This window comes from Channa argus, chromosome 5 (assembly GCF_033026475.1).
Source record: "Channa argus isolate prfri chromosome 5, Channa argus male v1.0, whole genome shotgun sequence".
Taxonomy (NCBI): domain Eukaryota; kingdom Metazoa; phylum Chordata; class Actinopteri; order Anabantiformes; family Channidae; genus Channa; species Channa argus.
This window is the reverse complement of record NC_090201.1, coordinates 10,867,101-10,886,195: the sequence shown is the minus strand read 5'-3', so window position 1 is coordinate 10,886,195 and position 19,095 is coordinate 10,867,101. Positions and strand designations below refer to the sequence as shown.

Below are 19,095 nucleotides of genomic sequence, written 5' to 3'. Positions count from 1 at the left end.
CTGAAAAGATCGTTTGATTAACTTAGTAGAAGTGAGATGAAACCTAAGATGTCAGCTCTGACAACATGTAAAACATGCAGAGCTAGCAGGAGTTGTTTTGAGTCATTTGTGCCCACTGAGTGTTGGCAGTAAGCCACATGACCGTGTTCCTTGCTGTGTTCACTCCATTAGTGATGGATGCATTAATGAACTGATGTTTACTAGCAGGAGTCAGGTGTCTGCAGGGTACAGGTTACTCACAGAATTTCCACTGGATTCTCAGTAAAGCTCCACAACAGATTATATAAACTAACAGCTGGATAGGCGAAAATAAATGTCTTAGGTGCAATCTTAACTGTTGTTATACCTTCTTATTTTTGTATTCTTAACAAATCTGTGCTAATTTTAATGAGAAAAGACTTTAGACTTAGTTTGTTTTTCCACCTAACATTTACTATAGCAGTCTTCATACTTTGTGTCTTTCTTACCTGGAGAGTGACTGAAGGAATCAGAGGAGGCATCCGACAGAGAGTGAAGAGAGGCAGCTCTGCTGGCACTACGTGTCACCGGGCCCTCGCGCACAGGAGGCTAGACAAGAGAAAAGGGCACATGTGATCCCTGAAGATTCTTATATAACTCCAGTCAAATGAAATGTTGTCAGTATCACCGTTGAGGACCCCTGTACAAATTTGAAAGTAACTTTAATCAATATTCTTATTTTATGGAACTACGGAAGTGACAAACTGGAAAAAAATTAACATTTTTTTGGTAAAACTTTAAGTAGCTGGTGTTACATAAGGCTACACCTTTATTTTTATGTTGGTTGAAATCCAGTAATATTAGCAGTGTTTGGAAAAAAAAAGAAAAAAAAGAACTGTTTATGTTTGATAAAAGGAACTCCAATTATGCCACAAACCCTGAAGCGGCCAAAGTCAGAGTAGGAGTCATCATATGTTTTGTGGTGTGCCTCCACTAATGTGGCAATGACTTGATTCTGTTCATCAGTGAGTCGGGGCCGCCGTGCTTCTCTCTCTGCTTCACGTTGTGCCTCCTCCTCCTTCCTCCGTTGAATCAGGTCCTTTTTTCTCTGCACTTCTTCATCTGTCAAAATGACTGGAGGGGAAATAATAAAGAGACAAGTGGCAGAGAGAGCGTTTGGATCACACACACACACACACACACCAAGCAATTAAAACACTTTAATTACAGTTTTTCCATATGAGTAGCATTAACTACATTAAGAAAAAAAGCCTGAATGATAAGATACTAGCATATCACTACATTGGCTGGAGGTGGTCTGCTCGATAAGTGTTTGAGAATGCATTTGTGCTTGAAATGATAATGACAACTATCTCAATGTGGTGTTGGATGGTTGTTATTCTCTAGAGGATGAGAATGGGAGGGAACAGGTCCATATGGAGACCCCTGCTGCACTGAACAAGTGAACGCATTGTCTTTGTTCTGTTTTCCCCTTGTTGTTCTAGTCACTGAATTAGCTCACAGTCAAGGAGGGAGGGAGAGAGAGAGAGAGAGGGAGAGAGGGAGAGAGGGAGAGACAGAGAGAGACAGAGAGAGAGAGAAAGAGACAGAGACAGAGAGAGACAGAGAGAGAGAGAGAGAGAAAGAGACAGAGAGACAGAGAGACAGAGAGACAGAGAGAGAGAGACAGAGAGAGAGAGACAGAGAGAGAGAGACACAACATGCTGCTGTTTTTAAGACAGCAATGCCACTGGCTCCTGTTCACATACAGTAAATCGCAGTGCTGGTTGGTGCCACCGGTCTTGTGGTCTTTTAAGAAACACAAGAAGAAAGGGGAAAAAAAAAAATAAATAAAACCTAAGTAAGAGGCCTTCCTCAAAAGAGGCCTGTGGACAATATCCGGATATTAGAGGAAAACACGTATAGATGTACCTGCTATTTACAGAGAGGCCTTGCTAGATTGCTAGAACAGCAGGTGTTTAAACGTCAGATGGAGTACACTTACTGTATACAATGTGGCTCCACTAGTTCAAACAGAACATGTAAACACTCTAATGGGGGCAAAGACCCAGCGATACTTGATCTTAGTCCAAATATTACAAAAAAAATGACAGTAGGCCCCAGAAATTGCAAACAGCAGTTGTGTAATTTTTTACTCTCTACTAGAGACATTCTAGATTTTTTTTTTAAACAAGAAAAGCTAAACTTTAAATTGACTGAATATACTTTATAAACAGTAGGCTACATCAATGTGTAAACTGTCCCAATTCTCCGATACTAATTCTTTTGACTAATTATTCAGATTATGATAAGAATAATGCCCTGACCCTGACTGCCAAACTGGGATCAACTTGCAAATGCTAAAAACTGTAACTACACAATTTAAATATAAGCAATAAATCAGAGTATTGCCCTGAAGACATGTAGGTCATTTGTTATACTTACACTCTTTCATCATGCCAATGTCCACACAGCGTTTGAGCCGGCATGCCTGGCAATGGCGCCTGTTGTCCTTGGTGATGGTGCAACTGCCATTAAATGGGCAAGTAAAGGTGGCCTTGCGCTTCATACTGCGCCTAAATAAATTGTATACAATTTACAATTTGTTAAAACACAGAAATCTATCAGTCTATAAATGCACTGTTTTATTGAAGCTATTATGAACGTTGTTAATGCTCTATGTGTGCCTGTATATATATATATGTGCATAAAATTTGATATTATAAACACAGCAATGTGACACCTTATGTGATTTACACTAATAGAAATCAAAATAGAACTGGATAAATATTTTTGCCCTTCACGTCTGCGACTGAGTTTTTTTTTTTTTCCTGATTATACTGCAAGTTCAGGGTCACCACAGCAGAGCATTTCATTTGGCACAGTTTTTAGGCCGGATGCCCTTCCTGACGCAACCCTCCCTAATTTCTACTGGGCTTGGGACCGACACAGCTGGGGATGGGCTGTAGGTGGTTCAGTGTCTTGCCCAGGGACACTTCAGCATGTGGTTGTGAACCTCCGACCCTATGGTCGGTAGGCGGCCACTCTAACTGAGCCACTGTCTGGGACTGAGTAAAACAGCATAAATATGGATGAGGGCCAAGGAATCCAGGTGTAAAAGAGGAATCTTGTCAAATGGTGATGCAAAGTATAACAATTTAGTCAATGATGGACTTGTACAGAGTATTTATACACAAATGTGAGCACAGAAACATGCACACACTTGGTGTGTATGTTACCTCGTTTCCTAAGAGATGAGAAAAGAGATTATTAAACATCCGCTTTTTTTCCCCCCATCCTGTCCCTGTAAATATCAACACCTCTGACAGGAACAGACATAAATGGACAAATAAATCAAGAACCCAGCAGCACACAATATTATGGCTCGTTTTAGTTGCATCTTTGGTTAAAATGGAAACTCATGTATGCATCAATAGACAACCTGCAGCCAAACCATTTGTATCATCTAACTGCAGCTGGGCATTATTGTGAACATAAAAGTTGTCAGTGGTGGCGTGGGTTCTTCAGCAACACTGAGTGAAACTTGAATCTATTGTTTAAATAAGGTTGAGGTCAGACATAACATATTCATGTTTAGACCGGCTTCTGTATGCTAATGATTATATAGTATATGTCAATAAGCATCTACTGGGCTAGCAACACAAAGCTGCTTATAGTGTGTATACATATCCGTGTGCATTAGATATATCACATATGCATTTATGCACCTGAAAAAACCCTTGCAGCCCTCACAGGTCATGGCGTTGAAGTGAAAGCCAGTGGCCTTGTCACCACACACACCACAAATCCGCGGCACGTTTCTGTCGAACTCATCAGGTGGTAGAGTAGACGTAGTCACAACTGTGGGCTCCATCACTAATAAACCAGACAGGAACGAAGAAAGAAAAACAGGAGACAAAAACTAATAAAATCAGTTCCTGGTTAAAAGATTGTTAACTGTATGAAAACACACAGACACACACACACACACACACACACACACACAAATAATGGAAGAATTATATGTTTTGACTCTGTACATCACCAAATTAAATTTTAAATTGAGACCTTCAGCTTCAATTTAAGGGGTTAGACAAAAGTGTGGCATTAATCAATCAAAATTACAGCCATTTTAATACACACCCAGTTTTGTGGCTCATAAGTAAAGGATCAAATTAACATTATTACATGCCAATGATTGTCATTAATACTTAATTAATACAGCCTAAAGTCTGGAACCCATGAACATGACCAAATGCTGAGTTTTCTCCCTTCAGATGCTTTGCCAGGCTTTTACTGCAGTGGCCTTCAACTGCTGCTTGTCTGTGGGCCTTCACTTTTGCCTTCAGCAAGTGAAAAGCTGCTCTACTGGATTGAGATCAGGTGACCGACTTGGCCAGGGAAGAATATCCCATTTCTTTGGCTTGAGAAACACTTGGGTAGTTTTCTCTATGCTTTACGAAGTATCTTTCTGCAATACAAAGTGGCATCCTATCAGTTTTGCAGCATGTAGTAGTGGAGTCAGATCATCAATAAACACCCTGTGAATGAAAATGATGTTGTATGTAATCACTAAATGGTTAATGCCAAACTTTTGTCAAACCCATTTGAATTAAAGGTGAAAGTCTGGACATTCGCTCCCATCTTGAGTCTTTTACATGTTGATTGTGGTAGTGTACAGAGGCCAAATGCCAAAACACTTGTCATTGTTACAATATTTTATTAACCTGACTAAACAGACATAATATTTTCTTAAGTTATCTGTTAAGTTCTGCTGAGCACTGGATTACTGAGAGCAAACCAAAAGTCAATATCTGATCTTTTTAAAAAAAACAAAAAAACAAAAACACACATTTCAGTCCTAAAGCTGCTGAAAAAGAGACAAGAGACAGAGTGTGAGTTTTTGCTTTAGAGGTAAATTCTAGTGTTTTAGTAATAGACCAACTGAAGCTTTATTAATCCATGTTCCGCTCCAAAATGCTGAATCTGGGATTCAGTTTTAAATATCAATTACACTCAACAGTCTTGTGACATGGAGGGAAACTGCAAGTGACTGCAAGGCTAGCATCCTCATTAGCAATAAGTGTTTCTACCACAAAGCTCCTTTCTTTTCTGTTGTTCACTTTCACCGTGAAGCAAACGATAGGAGATGGAGGGCCAAGGTAAGTCAGGAGAGAGCAACGAAACCTCAACAAACTCACAAATCAAGAGCGAATGAAGTGAGGGCCCTGCTGAATTATTTAAAATGGTTTGACACTGCTCTCCATCATTCATGTCTACACACACAAAATATATAAATAAATAAAATAAAAAAACAACACTGTTCCAGCCAAAAGTCTCATTTACTCCTGTAAATCTATAAACCTGGCTTACCGTTAACATTATAACTGTTTTGCCTAAAAAAAAAAAAACTTCTGTTGCTGGTCACATTTTTCACAGGAAGTTTAATTCTTATTAAAATAAAATGTCAAACCAACAAACAAAACAATATACAGGTGGATGGAAATAGTTGGCTGGATCACGGAGCTCCTAAAGAAGTAACCTCTGCCCAGTTCATGTAAAATTTAAATCTGAGCAGGAATTTCTCACATACAGAATAAAAAAGACAAATGTAGTAAATTAAATCTATACTGTAAAATTAACACACATTTTACCGTGTCATGCGACACTGTGTCTGTTCACAGCTTTTTATTACCTATGTTGGTTAGTTTTGATGAAACAGAACAAGTTGAATTCTAAACTCTCTCTTATGTTTCTTTCTTTCTCATGCTCTTTCACAAACACCTTGTTTTTCAGAGAGCAGAAGTAAAATAAACATGTTGAGTCCTTGACAATAGCATCCCATAATGACATAAAGGACGCACCAGTCATTATAATCATCAATCATGTTAAACAAATTTCATGTCTTCATGACAGTAGTACAATAAGACCTACCCACAAGCAAATCGAGATAAGATCTGCAGGATATTTCTATGTAAAACCATTTGCTATTCAAGCAATGTGATATGACTAGACAGGCTTTACATTTCCAACAATTTGTAGCCTGAATAATGTCTTTAACGTCTCCTCCTAAAAGGTTGTAAAAACCTTTTTTGTAATCCTAATCTGTTAGCCTTATCTGCAATGGCTGCTATTAACATTGATGACTTCGGTGGTGGCTTTGTAGTGTGAGTAGATATACAGTATAATCTGGTCCACAAACATGCAAATCACATTAAGACAATGTGAGATGTCGTCAGGAAAAACTAAAAAACAAAAAACTGGTGGGGCTCGTCATTCTTGTCAATATAGTTAAAATGAGACCTGCTTGCATTTTAAGTGGTCACAGATTACCAACCATGTAATTCTGATAAAATAAAGTAAAACTATAGTATCTATAGCCTATTAAAAGATTTCATAAATCCATTAGGCAAGTCGAACATATTAGGTACAATATTCTAAAATGTTGTCATATAATGAAACATTACACAACACTGTCAATATAATTAGGACAGCCCTTCAGAAAACATAAAATCTGATCTACTGAAAGCAGGCAGACTAATCGCTGCAGGCATTCACACTTATCACTCACTGTGAACCAAGGGGAAAACACACATTTGCTTTACTATATCTTCAACTAATCAGTGAAGTCAGTCCTTTGTGATTACATTCAGCCTTGACAGGCCATTACACTAAATGCACAGTAGTATTGAGAGAGCTCTAAATAATGCATCGGGTTATTAGACCAGATCTGTACTCATTCCAGTCTTGGAATTGCAAAGGTTTTGAGCCTTAGGTTTCTGCCAAGTGTCTTGCACTCAGAGGATATGCATACAGTGTATATGCCATTTGAAAGCATCGATATGTCATTGCTGTAATAATGCAGAAATCTTGCTTCAGTGTGTTACACTGGCACAAAGCCTAAGCATCCTTAGGTTTACAAGGGTGGTGTTGACATCCATGACGAGCACCAAAGAATGAATTTTTTACCAGATGGCTGGCTACCAGAAGATGCTATGTATAATTACAATGTTCGATGAACAGGATCTAAAACTACTGTGCATGTAGATTATAATTAGACTATTTAAGAGAAGGAACGTTTGCACTGGTACTGGCTGTATTAGTTTAATAACTTAGAGCCCAGCAACTTTTAGAATTACAACTGCTGAACTGTAACATGTTGGAACTAAGAACTTTTCAGATGGTAAACAGATTTGTTTCTCCTTGCAAACGAGCGCAACATGTTTTGGCAAAAGTTAGGATGATAAGAACAGACTGAGCATATAGATACTGAAAACTGGGCTATGGTGTAGATGTGGTTTTAAACATTTCTATGGTATCTGCACTAGTTATCAGTTTTACTTTCGCCATGATTTCTCCTTGATATGAAACCTTTAAACATTTTTTTAAATCATTTATTAGATGGAACTTCTGTGTATTACAATAATGTCAATCCAACTTGTAAACCAGAAAGTTTAAATTATTGGAACATAATAAAAGCAAGACTTTTCATTTTGATGATATAGCATGAACAAAAAAATACAAAAAAAAACCCAAAACAAAACACAAATGCTGGAAATAAGTTACACAAATGCAAATATTTTGTACCTTCTTGAGGGAGCTGGTGCTCAATATCCGGTAAACATAACAAACCCACTGAAACTAGAGAACATTAGTCCATAAAAGATAATCCGGGAGACAAATATTTTATAATTACTTTAAAGATGAACAAAAACTAATAGCCGATTAACAATGCTGCTTAATAAACTGGCTTTCTATTGCATGACTTCCTGGTCCTAAGGTAGACCTTTTAAAAGCCAGGAAAACTCAAGATGTAGTTTAAAGTACTGAACTCCATGACTGGTTAAACAACTTTTTGGCTTGCGAAGGCATATACAATATGTTTATATTTTAAACAATTGCTTTTTTTTTTAACACAGGTAACAATATTTGAAAATGGGATGAAGGTTTTCTGCAACAATGGCCAAATTTCCAATTATCCAAAAAATGTCAGTTATCCACTAAAAGTTATGTCTAAGTGAATGTCTAGATCTCTATAATGTAATCAAAATAAATTAATTAAAAAAAAAAAAAAAAAAAAGATTCACTGGGCTTGAAATAACTCACCTAAGCCAACATTAGTGCAGCCAAGTGGTTGCAATTAGTTAAGTAGAGATGACGGAGTCAAGTGATTGTCTTTAAAGTCTTGTTGTACAAATACACTTGTATCTGGAAGGTCCACTTACATGCAAATCAGTATCCTGGCCAACATCTACACAATGAAAACACTCCAGTCCGCTTCATAAAAAGATAACTGAAAAGCAGAAGTCAGTGGATAAGTACAAGAAGATTTCCTAGTTAAATAATATGTCTTGGTGTACAGTAGATCTATCAGGAGGACATGGGAGGAATATCGCACATGTGTAAATCTGCCTAGAGCAGTCTGTCTTTAAAAACACAGTGATCTCACAAGAAGGAGACTAGAGAGGGAGGCCACCAAGGCACCTATGAATCCTCTGATGGAGTCACAAAATTAAGCAGCTGAGATGGATGAGACTGTTCTTTTGTCTTCATGTTGTAGATTCTGGTCAGAATAGATATTTGCGTCTAATTGGACCTCCCAGATACTGGTTATTTCAATACTACAATCATTTAAACACATTCCCTGCCCTCAGATCTCCATGTAACTAATTGTGTAAGTTTGCAAACCAATTGGCTGTACCAGTGTTTGATTGAGTTACTTAAATTGAATGTTCATGCAATCTGTTATTTTCAGTTTTATACTTTTGATAATATGTTGTAGAGGTTTCCACTTTGACATTACTCTTTTTTTTTTTTTTGTAAACCTGTCGATTTGGGGTGGTGTTAGCTCAATTGGTAGAGCAGTTATCCACAAACCACAGGGTCAGTGGTTCGATTTCCAGTCCCCCTGGCTACAAATCGAAGTGTCCCTGGGCAAAACACCAAAACCCCAAGTTGTGGCTGTTGCTCATTTGAAAATCGGTTTGAATAAAAGAGTTTTCTAAATATAATTTAAAAAAAGCCAAGTTGAATTGAACATGATTCATTATTTACTGAATCATCTATACTCGCTCTATATCTAGAACTGGCATTGAATCTGTTGGTAGCGTGGCGGCCCACCAAGTAAAAAGCTGGAGGTTTGCGCCCCACTCTCTTCGACCACATGCCCAGGGTCTAAGTGTCCCTGGGCAAGACACTAAATGCCCCCCACCCATCCCCCTCCCAATCCGTGTAGTGCCAAGTAATGGTCCTGGTAGAAATTGGGGAGGGTTGCATCAGGAAGGACATCAGACGAAAAAAGTGCTAAGTCAACATGCGGACCAATGATCATCTGTGGAAACCCTGAACTTGATATGAGATAAGCTGAAAAGTATAAAAGGAGAGATAAAACATGAACAGTCAGCGAGTGAAATTAGACTACATCTCTTTTATTAAATATGTTTTGCAGCAAATCTTTCTGTGGATTTTGTATCTGACCGTGTTCATATTGTAAACGTCACAATCACGTTGTCCCATTGCTCTTCACTACACAGAGATCCAATACAAGCTCTCATCTATTACCCTGTGAATGGCCATTTTCTGTTTGCAGACAGAGAAACAAAGTGCCAGCCCACCGGAGAGGGCGGTGAGAGTAGTGTAGGAGGAGTGGGTCAGAAAAGTAGGGTGTAGAGATGGAGTAAAAACAGATATGGATATATAGATAGATACATTCAGTAGGGCAGGGCTGATATCTTTGTCACACTGAGATTCTGTGTCACAAAGCCCTACTTACTGGATGTTGTGAATAAAAGACAGGAGTAGGAGTATGAGTAGTGGGCAGGCAGAATTAGGCCCAGAGAGAGGCCGTCGACAGTGTTTTTTTTAAAAGCAGGCTAAAAATACACAGTCAATTCAATTACTGGCTAAATATAAATACATATCACATCTCTGACAGCTCCTCATCCTAAAAAGCATCAGAGGAAAAATTTGCTATTCATGTTAGAATCACATTTATAGAATAAAATACTTCTGTTGTTGCTCGTTCACTTCCTTTTGTTTTTAAACCTCATTTGTGTTATTTATCTGTGTGACCTGTTATCACAAGAAATATTTGTTGACAAGCTAGCAAGTTATTTATGAGAAAGACATGCATTCGTAAATTTAATCTTAATGGAATTCTCCTTTAGACTAGAGTCCTTTAGATTCAAGACACTGGAAATACTGGATGTGGTAAACGGGGACAAGCCAGATGTGGCAACCACCACCCAGTTCTTCTGCTCACCCAGCGGGAAACAGAAAACCAGGACAGTTATTCATTATTTTGGATGTTTATTTGGGAGGCCAAACTCCGACAATTTAACAACTGAGGATGCATCTAAAAATTGTTTTCATTATCAAGACAGAAGAGATGGAGAAATTCAGCAAATCCTCATATCCTCATCCTCAATCCTCAGAAGAAGCAAAAAAAGTTAATTTTTGACTTAACCATAGATGATGGAATCACTGATGAATCAACTTCTTTGTTCATCTTTAGTGAAGGTTTGACAACTCTCAAGAGATTAAAATTGAGATAAGAATTTATAAAGGTACTGTAAATTAAGTGCCTTTTTAAATGCCCAACCAAACCACACCCTCGACAGCTTATCAATCAGTTGAATTAGAAATAAATAATTGACTATAAGAAATCAAGTGAAAAAAAAAAAAACACAAAAAAAGTACTCAAAAGCACATGTATTTGGGTGTCTGAGTAACACGGGAGCAATGACTGATAAGCAAGAGATGAAGCCTGCTGTAATTATGCAGGGAACCACGAACTGGCTCTAGCTTGTAATTTCAACTGGGTGGTGAAACCTTCAAAATAAAGACATAACCCTAATTTTGCTGATGTATTTGCAGGAGAGGACAGGGAGTTTTCCCTTCTTTTAACCCAGCAAACTAGCCAAAGAAGACCAAGTGCTGCTTAGCATGCAGTGGGTCAATGACTCATCTTTTCCCTCATTTAATTTATTCACATTATGGCTGAAATGACACGCATGTGTCTCATAATCCAGGGACTGACGTTAGAAGTGCTCCCAGGTTGGATTTAAAGATATGACACTGTCTACAGAAGACTTAATGCAGACAGATAGCTCATCAATTCTGATATAAATGGTGTTTCTGGTGGTCTGGACTGAATTAGGTCCAACATGTCTGGAAAAGAAAGCAGAGAATTTAAAAAAAAAAACCTCATCTCACACTCATCTTGTCATAAAACAGAATCCCTTTAATACATTGAGTCTAGCCTACACTAACCAAACAGTTTAGTAATCTTCACAATATGTTATCCTAATCTTTAACAATATTGCAATCTTTATTATTATTATTATTCTACTTCTCATTTCCATGTTCCATACATGTTTGGCGCATGTGCTTTTCAATTCAGCTTTTTATTATCTTTTATTATCTCTTATTTAAAGTATTCAGCTTTTCTTAGCAATTTGTGGGTGACATCACACCCTTTCAAACATCAAGCTTAACTTTTATCAGAATTTATCCTTAAGTCAACTTTTATCTTTCCTCAAAAATTATATTAATTGAAACATATTTTTTTTTTGTTCTGTCAGGAAATGGAACTCTCATAGAAACAGGACTTACGGTTCTTTCAGTATTTGGCAAGAAGCTGAGTCTTAAACTCCTATTGGACCCTATTATAACGGAGGTCCAGAAATTCTCCTCAAATCACAAAAACCGCCACCCTGACCTCATTTCATTGAGTATCACCATGTTCTGTGAAGCCTTCTGCCGCTCATATTTTTCTAAATATATTAATAATAACACTTTTTCACATTTTGCTGGGCAAAGTCTGAGCAGTTTATAAGCTGTCTTCAGCAAATGTGAGTGACTCAGCAGATTGAAAACATCCCATTGCCATGGTAATGCACACAGCTGAATCAGGTCATGTGATCAGCCTCAGAGGCGTACAAACAAGCTGTTTTTCTCCTACATGATACACAGTGGACACACACAGATGCTTTCAAAATAAAAGCCTTTTAAGCTTTTACTTTTTTAGCATGTAAGTGGTGAAATGTCCAGCTCCAGGTTCACTGATTGGACAATTGTTACAATCTCTTTAACTTTCTCCACATTGAGATGTAAATGGATCTGCATACTTTGAACTACTGAGATTTCAACTTTATGTTTTGAATTGGTCCTAGTAGTTCATAAATTCTACTTATCATTAGGTGTTTGACTTAAACATTGTCCTCAGCTATAGACCTTTATCCACAATTCCGCATTTCTCAACCAGACCCAGCTGAAAACAGGTTGCTTAATTTCTATTGAAAGTCATTACATAGGAACAATCTAAAATCTAAAATCTTAAGCTTTAGAAGCATACTTGAACGTTGGTGTTCTGTGCAGAAAAAAAAAATACACAAACTTTCCCTTTATTAACATAAATGATATATAATGACATTGTAATATGACAAATGGCTGTTATGGCAATTTTAACGCATTGTCATTTTCAGGTTGGTTTGATGACGGAGCCAACATTTCAGCTCTTTCAGCAAAAACAGTTGTTTCAGCGCTGAAGCATTCACAGTAGATTTTCTTTTTGGAAATGCTTTTTCTAATTAAATATGTATTTAGGAAAACCTAGCAGGGATTTTAACAAAGCGTAGTTGAAGAATAACCCAAAGTTTGCATCAAGTCTTCAGGACATGACACAATGTCTGCCACATTTATCACTTTAAACTGTCTCCAGCATCTCTATCCCATCTTCCCAAATGGATAACTTGCGTCTTTTAATTAGTTGACAACGGATATCAATTGAAGTGAAATTGAGTACTGATTAAAGATGGTGTGAGCCTGAGCAACAGAGAGTAGAGATGTGGAAGTGCTAATATTAGAAACAGCAACACATCATGCCAAATTCCATTGTGTGATGAGCATAGTTCTTAGTATATAGTTATTTGTTAGTCTGTGTGCTCATGCAGTAGTTACTGTATCTTCAGGTAGTACGAGGTGATGAAAGATACTTGCACACTACCAAGGTGGACCATGGCAGGAAAAACCACTGATATGGTACCTTATTTCCCTCTGTTCTACTTGTCATTCAATTTTCAGCTGCACCATTACTTAAGTATGTGATTACCAAACAGAAAAGGGGCCATTGGTTTTCCTTGTAAGGTGCCCAGTTACTTACTTAAGAGACATAACTGAGATCTCAGCTGTAGAAAAGATTTGGAACGCTGCCCAGACGTTAGATTAACTTTCATCAAAGTTGATATCAAGTTATTATAAAAGCCTACCCATTCACCATGGTCCAACATCTAACAAACGTAATTAAGTAGCGCCATTAGCGCCTGGGCGTTGAATTGGAATGTGATTGAGGACAAAGCAAGATATAACAAAGTGGATGAAGAGGAAGGTACAGACAGTACTTCAAGGAGGGATCATTTTAACTGCACACAGACATGCAGGAAAGGGGAAAGTGGGAAATAAAAAACCTCTGGCATCACATCTCAAGAATGTCAGCAATGAGCTCACAGACCACATCCCAACATATACGAGTCAGATTCGGAATCACATCCAGACCTTTAACAGCACTGGAAGAAAGAAAGGGATTGCTGTGGAATGCTTCAGTGAAAGAAGGAGGCCTTCTCCAATGAGCATCCTGCATCAACATCACATGACGCAATCCCACAAATGGTTCTGAAATTGCTCCATGCTGCCAAAAGTTTTTCTTAAAGGAAAGAAATAGAGCAAGAGAGTGGGAAAAAGATATAAAAGAGGGATGTGAGAGAGAAGAGAAGTTGGAGGGAGAAGGGAGAAAACATAAGACGATGTGTTTTACTGCATACCTCGGGCTGGGTCACTACGAGTACAGAAGAGACATAAAACAAATCAGATCTGGTATGACCCCAGTTGCAAAGAGAACTGGTCTGCAGTGAATGTACAGGTACTTTGGCTTGTGTTTCACATGCAGCAACAAATCTAAGCCCACAGTAACGGCAGAAAAGAAGGTGAATAAAGTCAGTTTAAGAGGAAGGGTAAAGTGAAAGTGCCATTAAAAAAAAAAAAAAGATATGCAATTAGAGACTGATGTTTAATTGAAATCTGTTTGGTATTATAACATTTCTATTGGAAAAAAATGCATGGAGAGAACAGATAGACAAATGAGAACAATGGACAAAAAGAGACAATGTAGACCAAACAACAAAGTACACAAAGTGAGTCTGTAATGCAGCTAAACAACTGGCTGAGCAGACTAGTTCAGTCCTGTCCTGTCGCTTCCCTCTCTTGTCCCCCCCCTCCCCCCTCCCCCCTCCCCCCTCCCGCAGCCTCCACGGGTCTATCTCATGCTCTCTTCCTACAATCACAGGGAACATGTTACAGCCACAGTAACAGCACATGACAAGGTGACCTGTGCCCCACACAGGATGGGGTAAGCTGGGATGGAGGAGGGGTGGGAGAGGGGGCTCCCATGTCCCGTGTCCAACCCTATGGTCTCTGCACCACCACCATCACCTCCCACTCCCCCCACCCAGGCCCCACTGCTGGCCTGCTAGGGGAAAGAGAGAGAGGCCGTGACGGCAGCCTGCCCCCTTATGCTGGGCCCCTTGCTGGACTCTGGAGAGGGGAAAGAGACGAGGCAGGGAGAGGCCCACTCAAACACACACCAAAAGTTTATGTCTATCCTGAATTTGACGGTGAATGTACATTCTCAATCACATAGAGATATGCATGCACAAAGCCAACTTAGCAGAACTGTACGGACAAGAGACATGTGGGTGCAAATGCAGTTAGCCCACAAGTCAAACTTAAAACCAAAAAACTATATAAAATGCTGTATTTTCATTCAGGAAATACATCTCTTAAAGAAATTTCTTGCATTTGAAATATATTAATTAATACTACAACTTCATACATAATCCTAGGTAAACACCGATATGAAATTGGAAAGAAAACAAAAATCAGCAATTATCTACTTGCCTATATACACTGTATTAAAGAACAACCTATATTTTATTTTGAAATTCTGCTGCATGATGAGCACTGTATAAATGCATAAATATTGCTTATGTGATGGGTCTAAAAACCACAACAGGAAACTGAGTGGCCTGAGAAAATATGGCAATGACCGTGTGTGACAAACAACACACATGTACACATGCATTCAACGGGGCCTTTCCAGTCAAGTACACCAGCCTCTTTCTTTCTATAGGGTTACATGTGAGAGGAAGGAACCAATTACTGTAGTCACGAAAGGGGGGAGAGGATGGGCTATTTCACTGTATAGGAGACATAATGGACTGTACCATCAACATAGCGCACAGCTCCATAAACAATCTGCTACAGTTACAGTCAATAAAGACAAAAACCGAGCCTATTTCATAGATTCCTACTGCAGGTATGTGCTTGCTTCTTTAGACAAACTGACAGAAAATGTATTCAAAAACTGAAGCATAATCTGTCCTCATTTGGAGAAAGTTTAAGGTCCTGTCCCAAATAATAGATGTTCTCTTGTAAATTTCCACATCTTTTAAATGCACAACATATGTGACCATTGATCTTAAGTCAGCTAAGATGTTGAGAGGAAAAACCAAGAAATGACGCAGTTAACATAAAAACAACATCCTACCTCCTATTTTTCAAGTGTCAAACTGTTTCATAAACAGAAATTGATACATGTGAGAAATATAGCACTGAGCTTACTGGAAAGGTTGATAGGTAGGAATATATACCCATCGAAGTAGGCTGTATTTGGTCCATTTCGATTCATTCCCAAGGGATTAGAAGCAAAGAGGGCAGGGAAGGAGGTTATTTTTTAAGACGTCCGAAAGACAGGAGGCTTGTAACAAATTAATGATGTCATTATCAGGCACTGGCTCAGCAGTCTGAGACTATAAAATGACTGGTTAATGTGCAAAAATATAACTATGTGCAGAGACATAAATAATTCCAGCAACTGCGCAACAGTGTTTGTTTGTGAAAATGACCCCCTCCCTGTTTAGAACATGGACTCCTACAGGCAAACTGGAACTGTATGGCACATGAAGAAAGCTGAGTAGGAGTTGGAATAACTGTAGCAGCTATGCGTGTATTAGTATTTATCAATGAAATAAAACTTACTTGATATTATACAGTGGTAACAGCAGGTTGTAAATATTACGTCATGTGGTAATTTTTCCTTTGATCAACTCCATGGTACTGTCCTCATTTGCAAAGAAAGTCTCTACCTGATTGTACTGACAAATTCTTTTTCAATTCTCAATATTCTATTACACAGCCTTAAAAAACAAAACAAAAAGGATTTTATTTGGGTTTATGAGTGTCACAGACTTAGATCACATTTTGACAAACCACATTACATTTGCCAAAGTTACAAAAATATTATTTGCCATTCAGACAATAAATGTATCTCTTTAACATTGTGATATTACAGTTCTTTTAAATAAAATATTTATATTTGTTTCACACATTACTTTTCATATGTATGATGACAATAAAATTGTGTATTATAGGAACAATTTGTGAATTCAATGTATTGCAACTATACTCGAAAGTCCAGGAAATAATGCAACATAAATGATCATTTAATTACAACAATTTCAGTATAGTGCATCTTAATAAAAACAACAACAGCATAGTGTCAGTTTACACTGCACATCCCCAGGTATAAAGGAAAAGAAAAATGTCTCACCTGAGGGTTTAGCATGCCCTTGTACAATCAGTACGATTGGAAATCTGTCTTCAGTTTATCCCAAGTTGTACTCCTGTTCAATACAAAAGCAAAATGGCACGTCCCAAGTCACTAAGTGGGCCTTTACCCCAGTACCCGACCTGCAGTTGCTCTGTTTATGTAACGCTCAACAATTTTCAACAGCAACACAAGTTACACACTCCACTGTGAAAAGCATATGGCAGTTAGGCAGCAGGCTAACTACGCAGGCAAACACAGAGATAAAGCGACAGTTACGTTGAGATAAACACGTTTACGTGTTTTTAAGCAGCTGTTCCAACTATTACAATAACTCACGTCTCGACTTTCGCGTTCCTGCTGTGCATGCGACTTTCATACCTCAGCTCAACTTTTCCCCATCAAGAACGGAGTTGCTTTAATCCTCTTTAGTCGCCGTTCGTCGTAGTCGTCGTCTTCATACTCCGCCAAAGTGGGTCCCCACCATGTTGACTACGCTCGGTTAGCGTTGAGGAGAGACGCCAGCCTCGTACTAAACTCAGAAATGTGAGGAGACTTGGGGCGAAAACGTCAAACTCGTACGCCCTTCCAGACGTTGGCTGGTAGTAGCTAACGTTAGCGTGGCTAGCTGCCTGCTTTAACCCTAAATCGCGGCACCAAGTTCTGCCAGCTTATGAACCGCTCCGCAACCGTTGATACCGAGAATCCAATTAAAAAAAAAACTGTCGAGGAGCAGGCAGCTTTTGCACTGACGGACAAACGTGCGAGGTAACAAGAAGAAAATTCAGTCACACCTACGGTAGTCCGACGACAAATATTCCTCCTTCACTAGAACCCAAATAGATGGCCATTACTTTTTTGTTATGCACCGCCCCTCCTCAGGACCTCTACGGGGAAAAAGGGATTCCCCCCCTCCCCCTCCGGTAACCAATCACAGGTGGGCTTGGCGTGTCTCCCGTGTTGTGGTTGGTGACATTTCCTCACAGCCTGGCTTTGCTTGGCCGGCTCCGGTGCTCATAATGGGGAGGGCCGCCCCCCTCAAACAGGGGTGTGTCGTGACGTCAGAGGTAACGAAGAGGTAAACAACTTTGACCGCGTGAGGTTTAAAGCAACACTGTTTCGCCTCTGATCCCTGAATCCACGGAGACCCGGTGTGGGCATTACAATTTAAACATTAGACGCGGCGTGGCGTTTCAATAGGTGGACATCGGCAGGTCGAGGCTGTATTTTTTCACGCACCGCAGCGTCTTTGTTTTGCAGCCACAGCCCTACATATGACATTAAATTACAAAGGCTATTACACGATCACCGTCGATGTAACGCAGTACAAATAAAAACACGAGCTCCGTCTTTTTATAGCTCTGTCATTTTGTGCAGTTTTGCATCATTATTTTTGACCGTTTGCAAATGTGTGCGGTGAAGCGTGTGTATTGGAGGGGTGTGTCTACTCTGCAGTACAGTGGTAGGCTGGGAAGCAATGCCGCTGCATGGTGATGTTGCCATACATTTCCTATGCCTGGGAGATGGCTAAAAATAGACAGTTTAACATCTGCACCACACTGTTACATCGACAAAAGATTGTTAATATGCCATTCTTCAGTTCTATAAACTCTCCTTTTTACGGTCACTTATTTGTTTAGGCAACATTTTTGCATTCATTGTACATAGAGGCTCTGGTATGTGGTGGAAATGGTGGGTGGGTGTGTGGTGGCAGGGCCAACGGAAGGGGCCTGGGTGAAGGTCAGGGGTGTGTCTATAATGTAAACACAGTAAAGGCGACAGATTGCATGGGGAGAGGGAAAGAGAGAAGGGCCCCATCCTGTCCCATATATCCTCCTCCAACTAATCGTTGTTCCCTCCTGCAGGCTGTAGAAACATTGTAATGACAATACATACAGAGGCTTGGCAAATGATTGTGAATTTTTTATTATGTAAGATATAAGCTGCCAACAAGCATTGTATGTTAATTTCTGACACTTAATTACTATATCTGTATTTTGTATTAAATAGCAATGGGATCAAGGGTTCACATTCATCATGCGTCGATCTAAAAAACAATTTATATTGATAACTAAAAAGGTGTAGGTCAAAGCCATAGTGTATTGCACCTACCTCTCTCGGATTTTTCAAAATGTATTATGCTAGCTATTGCTTTGTTTACACCTGCATTTTTATTTTGTAATCTTACAACACAAGGCATTTTTTCCTTGCATTAATCTACCAGTCAGTGGAGTTACTCTAAATCCCCTGACAGCTCTGCCTTGCCTTCTAAATGACAAGAATGTTCACAACAAATATGCCCCCAATATTCCACTCCTTTCCACGTTAAACAGTTATTCATATTATACCAGATGTGTGTACAGACCACTCAACACTTAGTGGTTGCATGTGCAAAGGTCAAACTGCCGTATGTTCAGTTTTGTGTACCATGAGCAAACCAGCACTTTAGACGTGTCATAATTCTATTAACAGTTGAT

At 39.0% G+C, this 19,095-nt stretch overlaps 1 protein-coding gene across 4 annotated transcripts in view; it reads right to left on the bottom strand.

The window, feature by feature from the left end:
- The window catches only part of LOC137127303 (vitamin D3 receptor B), a 28,254-nt gene extending 10,754 nt beyond the window's left edge, over positions 1-17,500 (bottom strand). Inside the window, exons 1-6 of one of the 4 annotated variants that reach the window (XM_067504116.1) lie at positions 16,958-17,500; positions 16,622-16,694; positions 3,687-4,429; positions 2,404-2,534; positions 896-1,092; positions 468-567 (exon numbers count right to left, since the gene is read on the bottom strand). In XM_067504116.1, the coding sequence (XP_067360217.1) occupies positions 468-567; positions 896-1,092; positions 2,404-2,534; positions 3,687-3,832 (574 nt within the window). In that variant the 5' untranslated portion in view covers positions 3,833-4,429; positions 16,622-16,694; positions 16,958-17,500. The remainder of the gene's footprint in view (positions 1-467; positions 568-895; positions 1,093-2,403; positions 2,535-3,686; positions 4,430-16,621; positions 16,695-16,957) is intronic. The other 3 variants (XM_067504118.1, XM_067504115.1, XM_067504117.1) reach the window with 3 other exon arrangements.
- Between the last annotated feature and the right edge of the window lie 1,595 nt (positions 17,501-19,095).